Source organism: Musa acuminata, chromosome BXJ2-5 (genome assembly GCF_036884655.1).
Source record: "Musa acuminata AAA Group cultivar baxijiao chromosome BXJ2-5, Cavendish_Baxijiao_AAA, whole genome shotgun sequence".
Lineage (NCBI taxonomy): Eukaryota > Viridiplantae > Streptophyta > Magnoliopsida > Zingiberales > Musaceae > Musa > Musa acuminata.
Window position 1 is genome coordinate 18,543,153 of NC_088342.1, and position 20,619 is coordinate 18,563,771.

The window sequence follows — 20,619 nt, forward strand, 5'->3', positions numbered from 1 at the left end:
GGCTATTCAATCCTGCCCAATTCAGCCCTATTAAGGGCCTAGTTGGCCCCTAACCAAGTTAGTGGGATTACCTCGCGATCCTAACTCAACTAATGTTCTAACTATGATTAAGGTAAGCAATTAATCCGGTATGTCGATTTTTCTTTTGGCGAACTTCTCGGTGAAACTTCCGGTGAGCTTCCGGCGAACTCCCGACGAACTCTTGGCGATCTTCCGACAAGCTTTCAGCGATCTTCCGACGAGCCTCTGGCGAACTTCCGACGAACTCTTGGCGAGCTCCCGACACACTTCTAGTACATCGTCTGAATCTTCGACTTTGACCCATCATCTGCTTTATACCTTACTACTATCGTAGTTAATCCTGCACACTTATCTCAACACATAGATTAGGTCAAACAATTCACCAATTGATTTCATCGTTAAAATCCAAGATTCAACAATATCCCTCACGCTCGAGTAGCAAATAAAAGTTATGTCGTAACTCCACATTGGTTTTCTCATCATGCTTTTTATTTTTACGAATCTAATTAGATTTTGGCCGTCATTACGTTGGATTATATGATCTAATGTATCTGCAATTTGTTCTAGAATCGACTCGTGTGTATCCTGAAAGATGCTTCTTTTACAAAACGAGTCCATGCGTTCATCCCTAAAAATATGGAATACAACCATATAAATTTATATATATGCGTTCATCAACGACCATTACTAGATGATAGCTATTACTTGGAAAGTAAAATAATCCTATTAAAATATTTTAACAACTAAAATTTAGAGAATAGCACTACTCACGGTTGACAACACAAAAAAGATCTCACCCGTGTTTGAACTTAAAAGAAATCCCCTCATCAGGGAGCAAAAGTTGTTCAAACGACAGTTCCTTAAAACCCACTCACGGCTTCCTTTATTTCTTTCATGATACAACACAAACACGCCTGGATAAGGTTAACAAAATTTCATACACCCGATGAAACACATTTTGCTAGTCATTGTTCACACTTCCCATATGGGGAGTGAAAACACTGAACACTCTCAGGTACAATTAAGTTGCTGCTACTCGCTGTTACAAACATCATCACATGGATAAAGGAGTGAGAACAACAATGAGCTCACATACACGCCATTCATCTTTCCCATACTAAAGAGATGCAAAACAATAATCCAGAGCAACCAGCTTGCAAAAGACTGACATGATGATCGACATCTTCAATAAAACAAGCTGCTTCTTTGGTCAGTCACCTCTATATTAGCAACATGAGTTTGATGATAATTTTTCAGTAGGTCATGCTAAAAACTGTACTTGTGCCCTTTTCCATCTGGGGATGCAACCAGGTCATTTTCAGTGCATCCAACCATCCACAGACTGCATCTCTGTGACTTGCTCCCAGCACTGATGTGAACTTTAATAAATGAATTCCCTCCACATATATCACTAAATTATCTCTTTTGAGATTTCAGCACTGATTTCAACTTTAATTAATGGAGTAAAACTTTCACATACGACCCAAGTCTTCCATCAAATTACCGCTTTGATTGTGAAGATTCTGACCATCTGTGATGTGAGCTTCTATATGTCTGCCACTGACGCCTGTTCATGTTTTTGTCAAACTGACTGACACAATTATCAGCTGGGGCTTTTGGTGTACTGCTAGTGGCATAGCCCCTTTTCAAGGCAGTTCTCATTTCCTCCTCAGCATCATATTGTAAGCGCTGCAAATAAATATAAAGACATTATTTGGAGCCCAATTAATGAGCATGAAAAGTCAATTGCTCAGCAAGTCTGACAAACTTAGTAACCAATTTCCAGAAACAGCCAAAGCAAAACAATTGATTTGCACACACACAAGCATCCACTCTCGTGTATAACAAAAGAAAGTTCAGTAAACTTGGTCACAGATCGTATTAGTACATTCCTTCCAACAATTTGACATGGATCACGGACGGGTACAACTTCAGTTTGTCCTAAAGCATGCAATCAAATATTCATCATTTGTTTAACAATCTCGGCCTACAGATCTCACCCAAGTTTCAATAATTAATTCATGAGCTGCGTACCAACTGAATGATCACTGATACAACAAAGGACTGGTATTGGAATGTATGGTCCGATACCAACTGATATCATCTTATTAACTATGAACACTGAACTAACATTTTAGCTTTTATTATTCACTAAATGGGTACTTGTGTTGATCAAAATTCTTAAGCACTTTGAACTCAAAGCAAAGAGTAAAAAACAATCAACTATATGAGCAGCTAAATCATAGAACCTGTGTAGTCAGTAAAACTACCTTAGTAAAAACAGAACGACATTGACAACGACGAGGAGTCATAATTTTCCAACTATTTGGAGATCCACGCACATGAGAGAGAAAAACAACACTACTGTGTCGAAAAGAGTTATGTCTTGTTTGCAGTTTCCACAGCAAATTGTCATTGACCTTTAACAATAATTTAAATAAACTACTAGTGGCCTTACATTACATTATCATGACCTGAGATTCTTGATCAAATTGGATAGAGAAACATAATAAACTCACACTAAAAATCAATGTCACAACCTAAAAAGTCTGCTATTTAAGTTGTCTAATAATTGACTCCAAGCTTACCCTGTCAATAAATATTAGGTATTCTGATTGCTTCACAAATAGTCTATCCTAATTCTGATCCCACCAATATCTTACTCTGACTAGAAGTACTCTCATCCCCAAATTTACTCAATGAAAAGTGTCTAATTAATTTTCATGTAGGCCAAGTAACACAAGAAAAATGAGACAAATAAGATATTTGGCATTGCCTTTATCTAATGCACCCTATCTCTTAATAAATAAAATTCCAATTCATAAATACTGTCATTAAGTCATTTCTCACTTCACAGTTCATCCTGTTAACTCCTTTTTTACCTGATCACATTCTAGAATCAAATCACATAGCATAGTTGTTAATTTGTTATCAGTTAATTTATGCAGATTTTTCCTTGAAACAAATTCTAATTCAATCAACCCAAGATATTCTCTTAATCTTACTTTATAATTAGTTTTAACTTAACGTCTTGCCAATTGAGCCACTAGCCCTTAGCTTTTTCACATTCTCCTAGAAAAGCGCATGCAGTTGTACAATCTTCCATATGATTTAGTAAGCCTTCTCAGCTACTTGCAACTTTAATTACACCCAGTTCTACTAAATAATAATACTACCTTTTTACTCGTACAAGCTAGGTGTCATGGTAAGGGGTAAACTGGTGTATACTGACCCTCCCCAAAACCTGATCATTCAGTTGGTACGCAGTTCATGAATTTTGACCAAAGTTCAAAATTCATAACCTCTTTATTTCAAGGGGTAAACTGGTGTATACTGACCCTCCCCAAATCCTGTATTGGAGAGCCTTTTTTTATGCTTCTAGGGAGAAAATACAAGTGCAAGTGAAAATAATCTAAAGTACCTCAACTTTAAGTAAATCTAAAGTCAAAGCATTTCTAATCTCAGACAACATATTCAAAATTGCAACCAAACATGAATGCAATTGTATAAGCCCAAATTGTAGAAAATAGCACAATGCTTATGATCTCGCTGTTAATAGTATAATTGAATGAAGTGTTTACAAATCACGAACAATGTTGGAACAAGGTTATATGAGTTCAAGAACAAGTTTCATTTGTCAGGCCAGAATAACATTAAACCTTCCCAAGTCTATGAGATCCTAGTTCAGTAAGCCACCAAAACAAACTTCATATGAAAAAACGAAAGCATAATAGTTATCGGAAATGGAACAATTCATAAACAAAAGAAATCATTTATATAAAGTGTCTTCTCAGAAAATAATTAAAAAACCAATAAAAATCTCCATATTTGCACATTGACATCTAATCGCGACCTAGTGATCATGGATTCTATATGCAAACTGGCAGGAGACTTTGTGCTGTATCAAAGGTGTAGTGAAATCAAAGGTGGCCTCGGTAAAGAGCATGTGCCAACATGAAACCCTTGCCACCTGTGTTGCTCACCATTAACTTTGTCAACACGCTATTGGCATGTTCTACACCATGAAACTGAAACATAACTTTTTGAAATTTTCTGCACTAGTGGCATTACTGATTAAACCACTTGAACCTCTTTTTTGCACAAGTAATTTCAGTTAGAAAAAAGGAAAATGTCAAAAATTTATCAGATTTACAGACTTTATTTGATTTCTGACTTAAGATTAAATAAAAGTTTTCATGGATACATGATGTTTTACAAAGGAAAGAGAAAAATTAGTCCAATTAAACGAATAAACTCGCTCAATATATCATCTCTTTCCTACATCAAGATGCTTCCTCGATTGTTTGGTCATAGAGTTCCAAAATTTGTTATCAGGAAGAAATTTTTCATGAAACTCAACTGAAATGGTAGTCCCAGTATTGTGAGTTCAACGTATACACAACACACCTCATAGTTCATTCTTCAAGAGGATCATAAATGATAAATGAGAATTCTTATAGTCAAAGAGAACTTCCATGTGCCAATTAAAGAAATCTAAAGCCCAACAAGGAATCTGAACTGAAAACAAGGACTTCACTGGAGTCCTTGCTGGTCTCTAATGCCAAGTTCAGTTCCACCAGAAATATCAGAAATTTAATGTATGAAGTGACATTATGCAACATCTTAATAGTTCAATTACAATAATAAGTTGTCATGTGACAGAAATGTCACAAAAATCAAAAGCATCAAAACTAAGACATTACTTGTAGGAATGAAATCTTCTTCTTCCACTCTAATTAGGGTCTTGAATTTTAGATGGACAGTTAAATCCACTCTACTAAGTCTTCACTATATATTGGATAATAACTACAGTAACATGCACATCATTAATGGCTGTTCTCACGTCCTAAGCTAAAAAATAATTAGTATCATACAATGACAAGGACCTAATTGCATAAAATTGCAGCATTTTCAGCACAGACATTACGATATGCAACATCATGACTGGATAAACATGAACAACAATTACAACATCAATTTTGAAGCTATCATTTAGGATGTCTTCAGTGTATGAATTTGCTCCTGAAATGTACAAAATGAAAATCAGTTCATTATTTTGGAGAATCTATTCATTTTCTTTAATAATTCAAGTAAAAAATAGTTTAGTGCTTCTTTAGGCCTTGTAAGTATTCAATCAACATGTAACATCAATACCTAAAATTACTATTAATGATTTAGCCTGACTTGACATAAGAAACTAAGCAGCCAAGTTGGTAAAAGTTTTAGTGCCAACATCATTTCACAGCAATACCTATCAATATCAACCTACTAATTATTCACACATATGCACATGGGTGTCACGAACATCTCTTGTGAATGCTTACATTAAAGACACTCTTGTTAGCCGTAGATTATCTGATTCACAAATTGAATGATGGTTGCCACAACATAACAAGCCAGGGTTGTAGTATGTTCATTACATTTGAATAAAGTATAGATGGAACTCCTATGTAGTAATCAAACTGAAAGAAAATCTCTTGTGATAGCTTGCTACTTAAAGCTTATCCATAGTATACCATCTCTCAACATTTTCCGATAGCAAACACTTATTTCTTATAAAAGCTTGCATATTGTATTAAACACCAACTATAAGCTTTTCATTTAAGCCAGTTATAGAGTAAATGCTAACATAAACAGTCTCTACTCACTCTCTCTCTCACACAGATTCACCAAGCAGCACGCTTTAGTGGAGCGCCACCAGGGCGCTTGCCTGAACCCCAGTGTCAGGCATCTCGAGCAAGCGCTCGGCGAAAACCATGCAACCCTAGCGCCTACGATTCAGTTGAACAATAGCTAGTTGGTTCAATTGAACCAACTAAGCTACATAAAGTTAATTTACTTGCAAAACCCACCCCCTGTCCCCCCACGCGACCACAAGCAACCCTAGCACAATCTCTGCCTTTGTCGCGCCTCTATCGCTGCCTCTATCGCCAACACACTGGACCGATGCTTCCTCTGCCGTCGACAAACAAATCCAAAGATGTAGCTTTCATGCGTAGTTCCCTCCGTCGTTACTGCTTCCGTGAGTAGCTCCTTCCACCGTCGAGGGAGAGGACCGCAGCTTCCTCCGCCACTGGTGGACACATCTGAAGCTTCCTCTACTCACAACAGAAGCTGTCCGCAGCTTCTGTTGTCATTACTATCGCTGTCACCATCATCCGAAGCTACTACTGTTGTCTACAGATTCTTCAGCCGCTACTGTCATCCGAAGCTTCCTCCGCCATTGCTGCTATCGTTTGTAGCTTCCTCTGTCGTTGTTGCCATCGTTCGAAAGTTCCTCCGTCACCGTCGCCCTCTCCTTCCCTACTTTCCACTGTCAATGACTCTTTTCTCCCCTCTAACTACTATCAACAGTAGATTAAATACTGTTAACAGTAGATTGTTAACTACCGTTATCATATACTAGTCCCTACTTAGATTTTAACACTACTAATCTCTATTTATCAATTGTATTAGATTTTTTTATATTTTAATATTTCATAGCGTCTTGCTTCGCTCGGGCAAGCGCTTAGCACCTTGAACATCTTGGGGTCTTAGCGCCTTTTGATGCCTAGTGCTTTTTAAATCACCGAGCTATTGTTCACCATCATATCACATGAAAATAGGTTGTAACCCAATCACTTCATTACTTTTCACTTCTTTGTCTCTTGAAAAGAATAGATTATTGTCTCTCCTTCGGACATTTCACCACAAACATCATAAGGGTGCTAGGCACCTATTTACTAAAATCTGGTAAATACCTTGCTGGGGTCTGAGAGTACAGAATATGCCTCTCCTATCATCTTGAACAATCTATCAGCATGTCTGTGAACTTCTTCAGCCATTTCTCTCCAAACGCCATTGTCAAGGTTCTCACTCCTAGCTAAGAGCTGACCAGCCTGCAGCAACAAGTTGCAATGAAAAAATTGAAAACATCAACTTTTCTAAAATTATCCAGTGGCAATACCTTGTCAGGATGGTGTCTCAATGCAGCTTTCCTGTATGCCTTCTTTACATCTGCTGCAGAGCTTGATGGTTCAATTCCCCTGTATATACCAATAATCAATTATAAGAACAATTTCAACAGAAATTTACAGGTTAAGATGCCAAAACAACAGGCATAGAGTATAGCCATGTTTTAGAGCTACAAATAAATGATCCAGAAAAAAAGCAACTGAGCCTTAGATAAGATTAAAAATAAAAGGAAATGTTCATTCAAGAAAAACTAAATTTCTGGTACATGTAAGATTAAAATCAAACTTTTATTTTTCTTTTGGTACAGAAATCTAAACCTGATGCAACTTATTTATATTCTTGAACTATAAGGAAATTTTTAACCAACTGAAGCAGTAAATTAGTCTGATAAAATATCCCAAAACTAGGTCAACATACAAGAGCAACTGTCAATACTTTTCAGTTTGTCTCCAGCAATTAAATCTTAAGTCAAATGGAGTGGAAAAAAAAGTTTTCTTAATCAAAGAATAATCTCTATCGATAAAGGACAAATTAACAAATCTTGCAAAACATCACAATATTTTTTAAAACTAGTATAGAAGATGCTATCCCAAGAAATAATTTTAAAGTTGGCCACCCACATTCTTTAGGTCATTGTGTCAATCAAGATCTTAATGGTTTATTGGAGTTGCAGGAACTGGGCAGTAGTCACCACCATACAGACCAGCACATAACTGGCTTACAACAGTTATAAAAGCAACCATTAATACAACTTCAGTTGGGTCTACCCTAATGTGAGAATCTTAAAGGTGAACATGGTGGAGAATTCACACCTATAATTGAAATTAAAACTAAAATAATAAAGAACGCCTTCATAGAATAAAAAAATTGCTATCTGCAGACCAATATAATTCAGCTTAGACAACACAAACTGAAGTTGACGAAAAACTCACAATATCATGTACATATCCAGAGGAATTTCTTTTCTGGACTCCTCCTCCACAGTAGAAAGTCGCAAGCGGGCTTGAGATAGATCACCATTATTACTGATTGATCTTTCCAAAGCTCCATCTTGATTGTCGTTATCTTTGGGTTGCTTTTCCAGAAGAGATATGAGCTTATGGAGGTCATTAGATGCTTGTCCATAGTCTCTGATCATCTCATGTAAGGTGGCCCTTCTAGAAATTGCCTATAATACAACAATGAAAATTACAAATCAGTACATGTAACCAAAGCTTCAAGTACTGTACAGTCTGAATTGAGATCGTTACATGTTGATGTTCTATATGTATTATTTTTCAGTATTAACACATGGTATGGGTTGGTATCCACCTTAGAAACAGTCTCATACTAGTTTGAATAGTTGCTAAAATTGGTACTGGCCGAGATTTGAGTCCTTGTATGTAACCATGTCTTTAAGGAACAAGCATTTGTCTTGCAGAACATCGGCATACTGATACTCCGGTGTATCTAGCTAACCATGTCACAATGGACTTACAAATGCAATTTTGACATTTCTGTCAATACAGATTGCCCGTCCTTCAAGCCAGAGCTAAGTCCCCATGTTGAATGTTTCCTCCCTTTCTCCTCGTAATTTTGTGCTGCCGGAGTACTTGCATCAACACAGCATAGACTATTATGCTAATAGCACATACTGAATCGGCTGTCAACCGGAATTGGCCATATAACAAGTAAATCCTCAGTCTAAACCTAGTGGATAACATTGTTTTTCTTCATCTATATTTTCCTCTGAGCTTTCCTATTTATGACAGTGCTCTTAGAATTTTTATACTTTCTTTGCTGGGTTTTTGTCACCAGTGCTTAAGTACAAAAATGAAAATGATCATGGCTATTGTTGAATCTTTTGTTTTGGCTCGACAGCGAATCCTAAGGCAACACGGTAGCACCATTTAACTCAGTGGGGATGCACTCAGCTCACAGAACATCACAGCATGAATTGCTAATCTAAATAACCTTAAACTCAAACCTGAACTTGAAGCTGGGCTAATCAGATTTTGCTTGCATCTTAGTGAAAAGGATATCTTCCCATTCCATCTTTATCTAAACTCAATTAGTACATTACCAGATGCATAGTTGCAACACCAAAGTACAACATCAAAAATAAATAATAAAATGGCAATTCCAATGAAAGAAATGGGTACAAATCCCCCATAAAGAACTTATAATACAATGGAGATTAAAAACAAAGAAAAAAATCTTAAGTGGGATGATGATAATATGTGAATAAAAAGGACACACGACAAGCAAGTTCAACTTCCCGTTGCAATGCCACAAAATAGTATTGCATCATCCCGTTTTACACAATATGATACAGTATTATGATATATGTTGGAGCATCATGTGTAAGTCAATGAGTCAATATCAGCAGGCTTCAAATCATAACCAGAGAAATGAGAGAATAGAGATGGCAAGTGAAATTGAAATAACAATTAAGATGTCAGCAAAACCTTGACCAACCTTCAGGTAGCTAGGATCAAGAGCTATTGCTAGACTGCAGTCTGCAATGGCATCAGCAATTTGGCCCATAGCTTGATATGCAGCAGCACGATTACAGAAGCATATTGCTGCAAAAGGACGTGATTCAGTACTGCATGCTAAAGCCGCACTGTAATGTTCTATAGCATCCACATGTCTTCCTTCTTTAAAAGCTTCATTCCCAGCAGCCTGCAATGGAATTTAAAAAAAGCATTTGTTGATGTCAAAACTCTTCATGTAATTGTATTTGAAGGAATTTATTAATATATAACTTCCTGATATCATCATGAAAAGAAGCATCCAAAACTAGTGTCATCTAATTACCTACACATGAAAAAACACACAGAGAGGCTAAATTAGCAGCACAACCCCTCTAAAAACAAGCCACATTTCAAGCCTTCAGTACACAAATATTTTGATCATTTGAAAAGGCAAACAACAAGCCCAGGATCCAATCAAGTCACATGTCATGGTGGTTTTGGAATCGCATCTCCATTTGGACAAAGTCAACAGACTTACACTTTAACTGAACTTGCATTTATAAAATTGTCTGCTGATTCTCAACACCAACTAAACATAGAATTATAATCACAATGTTCATAAGTTCTTAAATATAAACATTATTATTAGTAATTTTGCTAAATAAGATACAATGAAAAGACTCAGATAAAAAGAAAATGAGCAGACTTACTTTTAGGCGCAAGAGTTCACGAACTGTAACAAACAATGATGTTGAAGATCCTGAAGGCCCACTGCTATTCCTAGGTAATATTAATGAAAATTAAAAACATGATTTGAAGAAATATATGCTACTATCAGAAATGATTAATGGAGTACAGAGATAAGATATAAATAGTACTTTTCCACTATATTTTTCATTTTATCTTGTTTCTTTAGCAAATCAAGTGCTTCCTTGAGTCTTCCTAGATAGAAGTTAGACTCTGAAATAAGGCACCAACGCCAAAGCCTCACAGAAATAACTTGAATATCTTCAAAATTATCAACTTTGCTCAACTGTACATTGGTTCCGGACAAAACATTTCTTTCAGCATGTTCCATAGTCTGCTCACAAAATTGTATTACTTCTTCATACCTCCGAAGCTGTCAGGTTGAAGAACAGCATTATTAGATCAGATATATTATTCTATGAGATATACCTGGGACAATATAAATTAGTTTACTGCTTCCCATAAGGAATTTGAAAATTCATGGTCTTAATGACAGCTACTTCATTGAGAAATATTAGAACTAACCAATAGAAGAGCTTCTGCTTTCATTTCCATCAATTTTTCTGAATGTGTACATATAGATAGAGAATCAGAGATCATATGCAAGGCCTTTGCCACTTCATTAGATGTTCTTTTCAGTAAAAGTTCCTCACACTGAACCACGTAACCTGCCACTTGCTGTTACATGAGAAATACATGTCAGTCACATATATGCCAAAAAGACAAGGGAACATAAAGCAGATATAAATAGCATGACAAATCAAACAAATAATATATCCTAGATGAAATTATTTAATACTTAGTTATGTGAAATCAATAATAACTTGTAAAAAACAAACCATAACAAAAACAGAAGGTAATTTTCATTCAAAATGGTATTACTAAAGCAAATTAATCATTATTAGTGTTTTGGTTCAAATACATCTGGGATTACTCAACAAGACAAGAAACAAGTTTTTTTTAATATCCAATGTACTTCTTTACCTTTGTGATATATTTTTCAGACACAAAATGAGGCATCTGTCACTGTATTTGTTACAATTCATAAACATTCCATAAAGAATTTGGCTTATGCTGTTTAAGCAGGTGGAAGGAAACATAAATTTTAGACACATGCTATAAATGTAATGGTCCAACACCAATTTTGATGTTCTAAAGCTTGTCAGATGGATCTCAAATGTTGATGACATGAAAACACCAATGTCAAGTTAGATATTTTCAATCTAACAAAGCAACCTTTTTAGATACACAGGATGATAAAAATCTGGATTTAAAGTATAGATGAATATGATGGTCTAAAACAGATAATCCATGACCGAGAAATGCACTGGAATCTTTCATTATGACAATCTCCAATATATGTGTAAAATTCAAAATTGGTAAATAGGATTTCTAATCCAATAAAACCATTTGTAAAACTTACATTACCTCATTCACTCAAGTTTTGTCATAACAATTCAACTGACAGAAAAGGAATTGTTCATAATCCATATCTTAAGAAATTGCTACTATATTGAAACTTTAGCACTTAATACCAAAAGATAATTACAAGCACAAGTAAATCTTCTCTGATACGCCAGGTTGCTTGGTTCTTATGTAATAATCCCTCTTGGAACATGCAAGTCATTTTGCAAGTAAACAAGAAGTCTTTCATAAATCAATTGTGCTGCAGAACATCAAATGTTGAAAGATCAGCAGTAGTAGGTTCAGTGCTACCTGAGCTTTCTGAAGGCCATCAGAAGCCTCTATTAATATTTTCTGGTCCAAATTTCCGTCACACTCTGATAGTAAGCATTTCTTAAAATACTTCATAGCTTCATCAATTTCGCCCAGTGCAAGATGGCAACTGTATCAGGGGAAGATCAGGTCTTTAAGAGAGTCTCAACTATCATACAGCAAAACAGAGTGCAAAAACAGACAAAATGGGATACTGAAGTATACATCTCAATATCGTTCAATTCAAACCTTAGATTTATCTCCAAGCTCAAATCAACAAAATTGACTAAGACAACAACATTGTGCGAAATACACAAACGAAATTAGTGATTCTCTGAACATCAACCAAAAGTTGAAACTGTGATATCTCTACCACACAAAAGCACACAACAACGTTTCGAAGATAAGCGATGAACATAGGAACGGGATGAATATAGGGGGAAGTAGTTAGAGACCAACTAGACCCTAATTTACCCTTGATAGTGTCCCACCTAAGCCAACTCTAGCCAAGGACCTTTCACCACAACAATGGCTTGACCAAAACTTTATGTGGACTACTCAAAAGGGTTGATCCTACCAACAAATCTTAACTCACCACATGCTGCACAATTTTTAAATCATTTTGACTAAAGTAGCTAATTAAAAAATTTGTTCAGTTTCCATGATGATAACGTAGCTCAGTCAAGACTACTATTAAAGTTAGATGATATCTAATTCCAATACAAAAACTTACCTTTGGGGTGCTCAAACCCACTTGGAACAAATCTCTTCAAGACAAGGCAAGGTCAAGAAATAGACTTTTTCTATTTCTCGATGATCTTCTGATTGATTTTCATCACTATTTTCAGTTAATATTGTAGGGGCTAACTCTGAATATAATTTGTCTAAGAGTCCTTATATGAACATAATACTTGTTACGTGGTTTATTTTGCTATTATTAACTTGGATTTGGAGAGTTCAGTTGTTGTTTATAGTGGGATTCTATGTAGTGGCCAGATACCAAACAAGGAGAAGATTTTTCTTTCAGGATCTCTTAGTAATTTACTAAATTGTCAAACCACGGATTGAGCTTGTTGTCCTTTTATATGGTAGAATTAAGTATACATCAGGATTCTACAGAAACCATATAATTTAAAGGGCAAAAGATGGGGTGTCCCATAAGAAAATGGACATTCAAGCATGCGGGATTTCAATACATGGCAAGCCACACCAATGTTGAGTAAGAAAGCATGTGTTTAATATTGAGAGAGCAAAGAATGGACAGTCTAATTAAATGTTATACGATCAAGTACAATTTTAATTTATGGCAAGGTCAAGGCAATGTTGAGTAACCATAAACAACTTCTCACTTAACACATGCAACTAATCTTATTTGCTCATCATCTAGTTTTGATAAAGTCTCTCTATTTTGTTAACAAGGTCAATCCAACAAACAACATCACCAATGCAAGGTCAATGGACAGTCAATGTAACCAGCCCTACCCCTGAAATTACATGACTCCAACCATAGACGCCTCATTCCAACACTGGATAACAAGGTTGCTAAGGAGCAACCCTAAGGTGACACCAAGGATTACATCCTATAGCTAGTCTTATTGCTCTAAACAATTTACCTTTATTTGGAAGATCCACCATCAACCTTGCAGAGTTGGTGAATCTCTCCACTCAGCTATCCATATTCTGCAAATGATCCTTTTTTTCCACTCCATTCTACTCTTAAATGGAAAAGCCAAAAACAACTAGAGCTTTTGGGACTGGACCCTTCTTAATATTCTTGTATTAGTTACACTCTTTAGCAAGGTATGCAGTTTCGAATAATACCGCCCGTATCGGGCGGTACATACCGGTCCGTCAGCCGATCGATACACGGACCGCCCTTATCGGACGGGACCGAATACATATATATATATATATATATTTATTTATTTATTTATTTATAAAAGGTGACGTCATCTTTTATAAATATATATATATAATCTTATATATATATAATATTTTTATATATAAATATATATTTATTAATTTTTATATATATATAAACAAGGCGACGTCACCGAAAATTATATATATATATATATATATATATATATATATATATATATACCGAACGATATACCGCTCGATATACAATATCGTACCGTACCGTACCGAACGTCGAAACTCCGGTACGGTACGATATTTCAATCCTTGCTCTTTAGGGTCCTCTCTTGTTGTTGGGAGATTATGGCTTGTTATTGGTGCTTTATTGTCTCACTTGTTCAACTAAAGTTTCTCACTACAGTGACCTTAGAATATATGCTAATCAAATTCTCATTAATTTAACAAATATCATTATTAGTTAGTACAAAATCTAAATTCTCATTTTGAAAATCCCTAACAAGTTGATCCTATAGTGCACCACTATGGCTAGATGAAACATTGAGATGCCACCAAAACGGAAGGCTAGAAAGATTAGGAAGTAGCAACGACATGATGGCTACCAAAATGATGGATATATGGTGTAGCTGAACTATAAGGCACGGTTTATGAGGATGAACAATTCAAGAATTAAAATATTTTGTCATATGCCATATGAAACAAAACATTGTTATTTTATATTAAAATATTCCAGATGATACATTATGATATTGCCTAAAACCAGAAATTGTTCAAAGGTGTTTGATAAGACATAAAAGAAATGCCTAAATTAGGTGCTGCAACATTAAGAAAAAGAACATAATATTTTTGGAGAGTAGTACAGAGTCAATGGGTCCAAAAGTAGCACTTCTAAAAACTTTTTGAAACTAACATTTCCAACCTGCCAGCACAAATAAGCCTTACAGAAGCATTGGTCCCATGGTTCGTCTTACCATTTTATACCGGTATACCAATCGGCTATTGGTATAATACATATTGAACCATCCCGATGTACCGACATATAGTGGGACATACCGACAAACCGATGTGTACCACCCGTACCGATCTCCTATACCGCTAGTACCAAGCAATACATTGTGGCATGGCAAACCTTGATTGGTCTTGGCCCAACCCATGTCAAGAGAATAAGATACAATCCAACCCAGAGAGATACACTTAGAAAAATATTTGAAACAAAAATAAAGATGCAGCAACCTTTGTGAACTGATGATGACAAATTTTCTTGCCACGGCATCAATGCAATAACTTCAACAAAACAAAACAATAAACTCTGAAATCTAAATACTTGCTTTTCAGCTTAACAATGAAGATAGAAATTGGAAAGGAGAAGTGTTTGACATTATGGAAAAGCTTTAACCTAACAATTAGCTCTGAAATCTAAATACTTGTTTCTCATCTTTTAATCTAAATAGAAATTGAAGAGGAAAAAGGTATTTGACATTAATTTTATTAAAAAATGTGAATCTTTTCTTTGTTCATTTTAACGTTCAAATGTCTTTTCCTATTTATTCTTCATTGTCTATATGTATATTCCAAGTCAACAATTTAAATGTAGACATTTTATTGTCAATTTCATTATATAAAGAAAACTGTGAAAGGAAAAAAGTTTGACAATACAGCTTAATACTTTTCTTTACCATTAACTTATTGTCACCTTTGCATGATGTGACTCATAATTTTACTATATCAACATTCAGATGAGTTGAGAAATAATGTCTCAACAATTATTGAGTGCAATAAAGATGTATAAGTCCAAAAAACAAAAAGAATAATTTCAGCTATGAACCTAATGAAAAAAGATAAGGCAGAAATGGATTAAGAGAACCAAGGAAACCTTACTTTGCAGCCCTGACTTGAACCCTTAGAAAGTGGGAATCAATTGCAGCAGCCAGCATACAGTCATTAAGGGCTTCTCTCATTCTTCCAAGAGACATCCGTGCAGCTGCACGGTTGCTGTAGCACAACATCAATGCTCGATTGTAGCTTAGAGAAATTTCCTTCCGAGAGACAGAGTTCACCCCCTGTGTATAATACTCCTCAGCTTTAAGCAGTAGTCCTTTTGCATAAGCTTGATTGCCCCTAATGTACATAAAATCATCAGCAATAAGTCCCAGAGGTGACTACTGAATTGCAATTTAATTAATGCAGACAATGTGTCTCTAATCCACAATATAATTAATCAAAATTTTTACTAGAGGTAGAAATAAGGAATATGAATTCTGCAACCATTCTCGTAAACCAGGAGCTATATAAAATTGTTCATGGGAGTCCACAAATGGTGGAAAGTCATATTCTCAAGTACCTGAGACGCCATCTCTCACAGGCTTCTTGCTCTGCAACTATTTCAGAATCAGTGGTAACTGGATCCCTCAAGACCTCTGGTTTCGTACCAGTTTCAACTCTAGTATTAACTACATTCTGTGGACCAGATTGTATGGATTTTAGGTCTCCTGCAGGATCTGGACGTACAGAACTGCAGGTAGCTGGAAGCATATTCGCAAAAGGGGAAACAAAAGGAACATCAGCATTTAAACTAGGATTAAGCATCTCCTGACCAACTTTTGTCCTACTTTTCCGTCGAAGTTGTCGCTTTGACACTGATAATGGATCTTGAGCAAAAGATATTGCACCAAAAGCAAAGTTTGAACCACCAAAACCTGCTAAGCTAGAAGCCGAAGTTAAGCTTGTACCATTCTCACCAGCTTGTGTGACGATCTCTGAACCAAAAAGGTGAGTTTCTGTTTCCATTAAAGTGCTGCTACTTCCACAAGCAAGATCCTCATATTCAGATTTGGAAACAACCGTTTTCCCATCAGGTTCACATCTTTGTCCATCATCTGAACATTCGAGACCAAATTCCTCATCAACATGATCTCTAGAATCATTATGATCTCTTTCTCCATGTGTTAAATCATCTTCATTAATATCCAAACGCTGTGTGGCAGAAACAAGATATTCACTTTCATCATGACATCTGGAATTATTATGATTTGGTTTTTCATGTGTTAAATCATCTTCAGCAATATACAAGTGTTCTGTTGCAGAAACAAGAAATTCACTTTCATATACAGGAATTGGATTTTCCATCACAATTGATGCACTAGGTGAGGCAATATGGATGGACTCATTTGACGGTATTGAAGCTTCTCTTGAAGTTTGATCAGCAACTAAATTCTCCTGATAAGGAGAATAATCCATCGGTGAGTAACCATCAAGAGATTCTGGATCCTTACCTTCCAAAACTTTTTCCACGGAGACAAATGTTTGAGCAAAGGTCTGCTGCAATGGAATGGAGTGCTTTGGTTTACCATTTCTTTTCTTTGTTTTTGTACCTTTAGATTCTACCTTTCTTCCACCGAATGTCATATTTGAACGTGGTCCAGTAAACAAACTCTCCTTCGATAAACCAGGAGCAACAGATTTTGGGCTTCTAAATTCCATGTGTGACATTCCAACTTCTTCTTGCATGCTTGTGAAATTGAAGCCAATCTCAACAGACCGGGGGTCATGGCCAGATGATGACCGATGAAAAGTAGGTTCAGCATATTCCCTGGACCTAAAGTCACTATCTACTTTAGATGATCGAAAATCATCTCCAATTGAACTTTTCTCCTGGTTGCTCACCACGAAAGTATGTTTAGAAGAAGCAGATGCATTTGGGAACACATTCCTAGTTCTTTCTGCATTGGCATCTGAATTTCCTGTTTTGTCCCTTATGTTCAACATTTTGATGTCATTATATAATGTCTTAACTGCATTACCATCAAAAGAAGCAGACACATTTGTGTCTCCTGTATATAGAACTTTATCAGGATCATTTGCCATGACAACTACCTTAAACTGGCAATCAGCATCTTTGCTTCTACTAAAGTTACCATCATCCTCGAAGTCCTCAATGTTCAGCTTTTGCATGACATTTATAATCTTTGATGGAAAGCTCTTCTCAGACATGGTTGATGTCTGAGATGAAGTGAAGCTTTTCTTCATATTGGACCCGAAGACAAAGAAACCTTCTGGGTTATCCAGACTTCCATTCCTAACATTGTGTGATGGCATCGTACTCCCAATAGTCGCCTTCTTCATCTCCTCCGACAATGTGTTCACATCACAGCCACCCAAGGAACTTAGAGTGGTCATATTGCCACCAAACAGAAAAGAATTACCAACATTATCCTTTGCCCTCTCATAAGCTTGTTTTCTCCCTTTAGAAGCATCTTCATCACCAGAGTTATGCAAATTCAGTTTCGTCATTTCTCCATGGAGACCCGAGAATAAAACTTCATCAGAAACATTAAATGACTTCTTACTTGAATTAGAACTTCTCTGAACCCCAGTATCATATGCATCAGAACTCCCACTTCTTTCATCAGTAAACGTACCTGTATTACTCATAGAGACACTATTTCTTGAATCTGAATTCCCCGAATTTGCACCAAAGACAAAAGCATTTTCAGGCTTTGCAGGTAAAAAACTACCCATGCTTGGCACCCCTGAGCCCTGTGGCTTGTTCCAACTCAACGTATCACTTTTGTTCAGACCACTTACACTTGCATACAAACTGGAAACAGAATCCACACATCGCTCATCTTTGAAGGTGGATGGATTCCCAGATATTTTATCAGAACCAGTGTTTGTCGAATCATCGGTTAACTCAGAAACAAATGGAACACTTTCAGACTTTCCGAACTCAAAGCCGCCCAACTCTGGATAACTGGTACCTGCTGTTGAAATCTCGTGAGACTTTGTACTTCTCTTCACATCACACCCAAATGGAAACACACCCAAATTGCTTGCCTTATTCTGAGACCCAATGTTTTCCATACTCAAATTCGATAAGGAGACACGACCAAAGGCAAACCCAGAGCTTCCGGATTCTACTGACACAAAATTATCCAAACTTGGTACACACAAATCCTCAGGCAAGTTTTGACCAGAAATAGCATTTTCCTTCATGGCACTTCCAGACACAAAAACACCAGCATCATCACGCCCAAAATGATATGCACAATCTACCGTGCTCCCATATCCTAAATTCGACATAGCTGGTTTTGACTCATAACCAGCAAACTCTAGCTTCATGGAATCTTCTCCGGTGCTCCGTCCTGTGCCGGAGAATTTCTCCTCACCACTCTCGAAGACAGAAGCACCAGTATGAATCTCATGCTTCACAGAGTCGAAACTACCCGATTTCGTATTCCCAGACACCTTTTCACCGGCTTTTGGATCAAATGGCTTGCATCCGTGGAGCTTCTCATGAAGCCCCTGCAATCCACCACCCTCATTTCGTTCCGGAGCGCCCGATGGTGTGACCCCCATGCTTGAGCGGAATGGGTTGAACCCGGATCCATCCTCCGCATCGGTGATCACAGCCGCCCTCACCCGAGGCGATGCGAATTGCTTCCTCGACTTCACAAGCCGGGGTCTGGATAGCCCCGCGGCTGTTGACGGCTTCCCGGGGGCCGAAACCGAGGGAAGGTAGGGAGAAGGGAAAAAAGGGGCAGGGGAAGCAAATCCACCATCAAAAGCTTCACCAAGGGAGCTCCTAGGCCCGGCGTTCCCATGCCCTAGGTTAATCCGATCCATGAAAGAAGAACCGGGAGGCTTGGGGGCAGGGAAGCAGGCTAAGGAAGGGGGGGAGAGAGCGCGCGCGGGGATCTCACCAAGACGTCGAGGGGGGAACGCCTAATTAGATTCCGGCGACAGCCGTAGCGGGCATCGGCGGAATCCGGCCAACGAGATCGCCGGAGGAGACGAGGTTGGCGTGGGGCGGAATAGAAGAAGCGTCGATCGGTGGTGGGGTTCAAAACCACGTCTTCTTGGCTTCGCTTCGAAGGCGGCGACGCGATTTAGTTTTTTTTTTTTTTTTTACATTTTTATTATACTGATCGTGTTTTCTCCGGATGATTTGGAAGGAAACGGTGAAAAGAAGGGCGGGGTGGTGTTTTAGGCTTCTAGATCTAATGGGTTTTGGATTGTGGCAAGGGAGTTTGATGTAAGGAGCTATTCCTAACGCCAAGGGATGGGAATTTTCTCTAACGTTTCCACATAATTATAGGGAAGATTTCAAAAATAGTGAGTTGACCACCTTGGCATTAGAAAATGTAATGCTGTATATATATATACATATATATATTCATTTATTATTAAAGTTTCTCAATTGGAAACGTCATTCAACAACATAAACGTGATTAAGGGTTATCGGATGATGATTCAATCAACTAAGTTTTACATTTTATCTATTCTATTAATGAAAATCACTACTGAAATTTGTTAACACCCATATATAGGAAACAATATATATATATATATATATATATATATATATATATATATATATTCTTTTTTATTATCATCAAGAGAAACTGTCTCTGGATTAAAGATCTCCATCATCTCATGAAGCAAGCATTTATGTTCGTCTATCGGAAATAAAAGCATTCGAAAAATGGGACAAATCGAATCAATCTCATCATATCGAGGAATTTAATCATCAATTCGTCGCTGTTTGAGATCGTAGGGAAAGTCATCCAAGGACAGATTGGCATCATCGACCACAGTCAGAGAATGGTCAGATTTCATCACTTCCATCTCAAGTTAGATCATAATGTGATAATATTATACCCGTCCCACTTCGATCAGTATTTGGAAGCTTGATAATCAAGTTGATTAACAAAATCGAGAAAAAGTCATCCCCAAAATTCCGTCAAGTTTCAGTTGGATTGACGACACAAAATTTCCAATCTAACAAACAAAACTATTGTACCACTTATTTCATGCAAATTGTCCTATTATCCTAATTAAAAGTGGAAAT

General features: G+C 36.9%; 1 protein-coding gene across 2 annotated transcripts; it reads right to left on the reverse strand.

Annotated features, from left to right (window-relative positions):
• Positions 1-877: 877 nt before the first annotated feature.
• Positions 878-19,810, reverse strand: LOC103985264 (uncharacterized). Of its 2 annotated transcripts, none has more exons than XM_009402914.3 (11): positions 16,114-19,810; positions 15,651-15,890; positions 11,895-12,024; positions 10,704-10,856; positions 10,310-10,551; positions 10,142-10,205; positions 9,433-9,639; positions 7,908-8,143; positions 6,968-7,046; positions 6,762-6,899; positions 878-1,710 (listed from the first exon to the last, which is right to left on the reverse strand). In XM_009402914.3, exons 1-11 carry the CDS (start codon positions 19,392-19,394, stop codon positions 1,522-1,524), a joined length of 4,959 nt encoding a protein of 1,652 aa, XP_009401189.2. In that variant the 5' UTR covers positions 19,395-19,810; the 3' UTR covers positions 878-1,521. The 2 variants fall into 2 exon arrangements, with proteins under 2 accessions (XP_009401189.2, XP_009401188.2); XM_009402913.3 differs by having other exon boundaries at positions 10,142-10,211.
• Between the last annotated feature and the right edge of the window lie 809 nt (positions 19,811-20,619).

Coding starts and splice junctions, on each gene's coding strand:
- LOC103985264 (XM_009402913.3), bottom strand. CDS start 19,394: ATGGATCGGATTAACCTAGGGCATGGGAACGCCGGGCCTAGGAGCTCC. Junction 12,025..15,650: donor GTTCAAGTCAGGGCTGCAAA/GTAAGGTTTCCT, acceptor CCCCTGATACAG/TTGCCATCTTGCACTGGGCG. Junction 1,711..6,761: donor TACTCTCAGACCCCAGCAAG/GTATTTACCAGA, acceptor ATTTATTTGCAG/CGCTTACAATATGATGCTGA.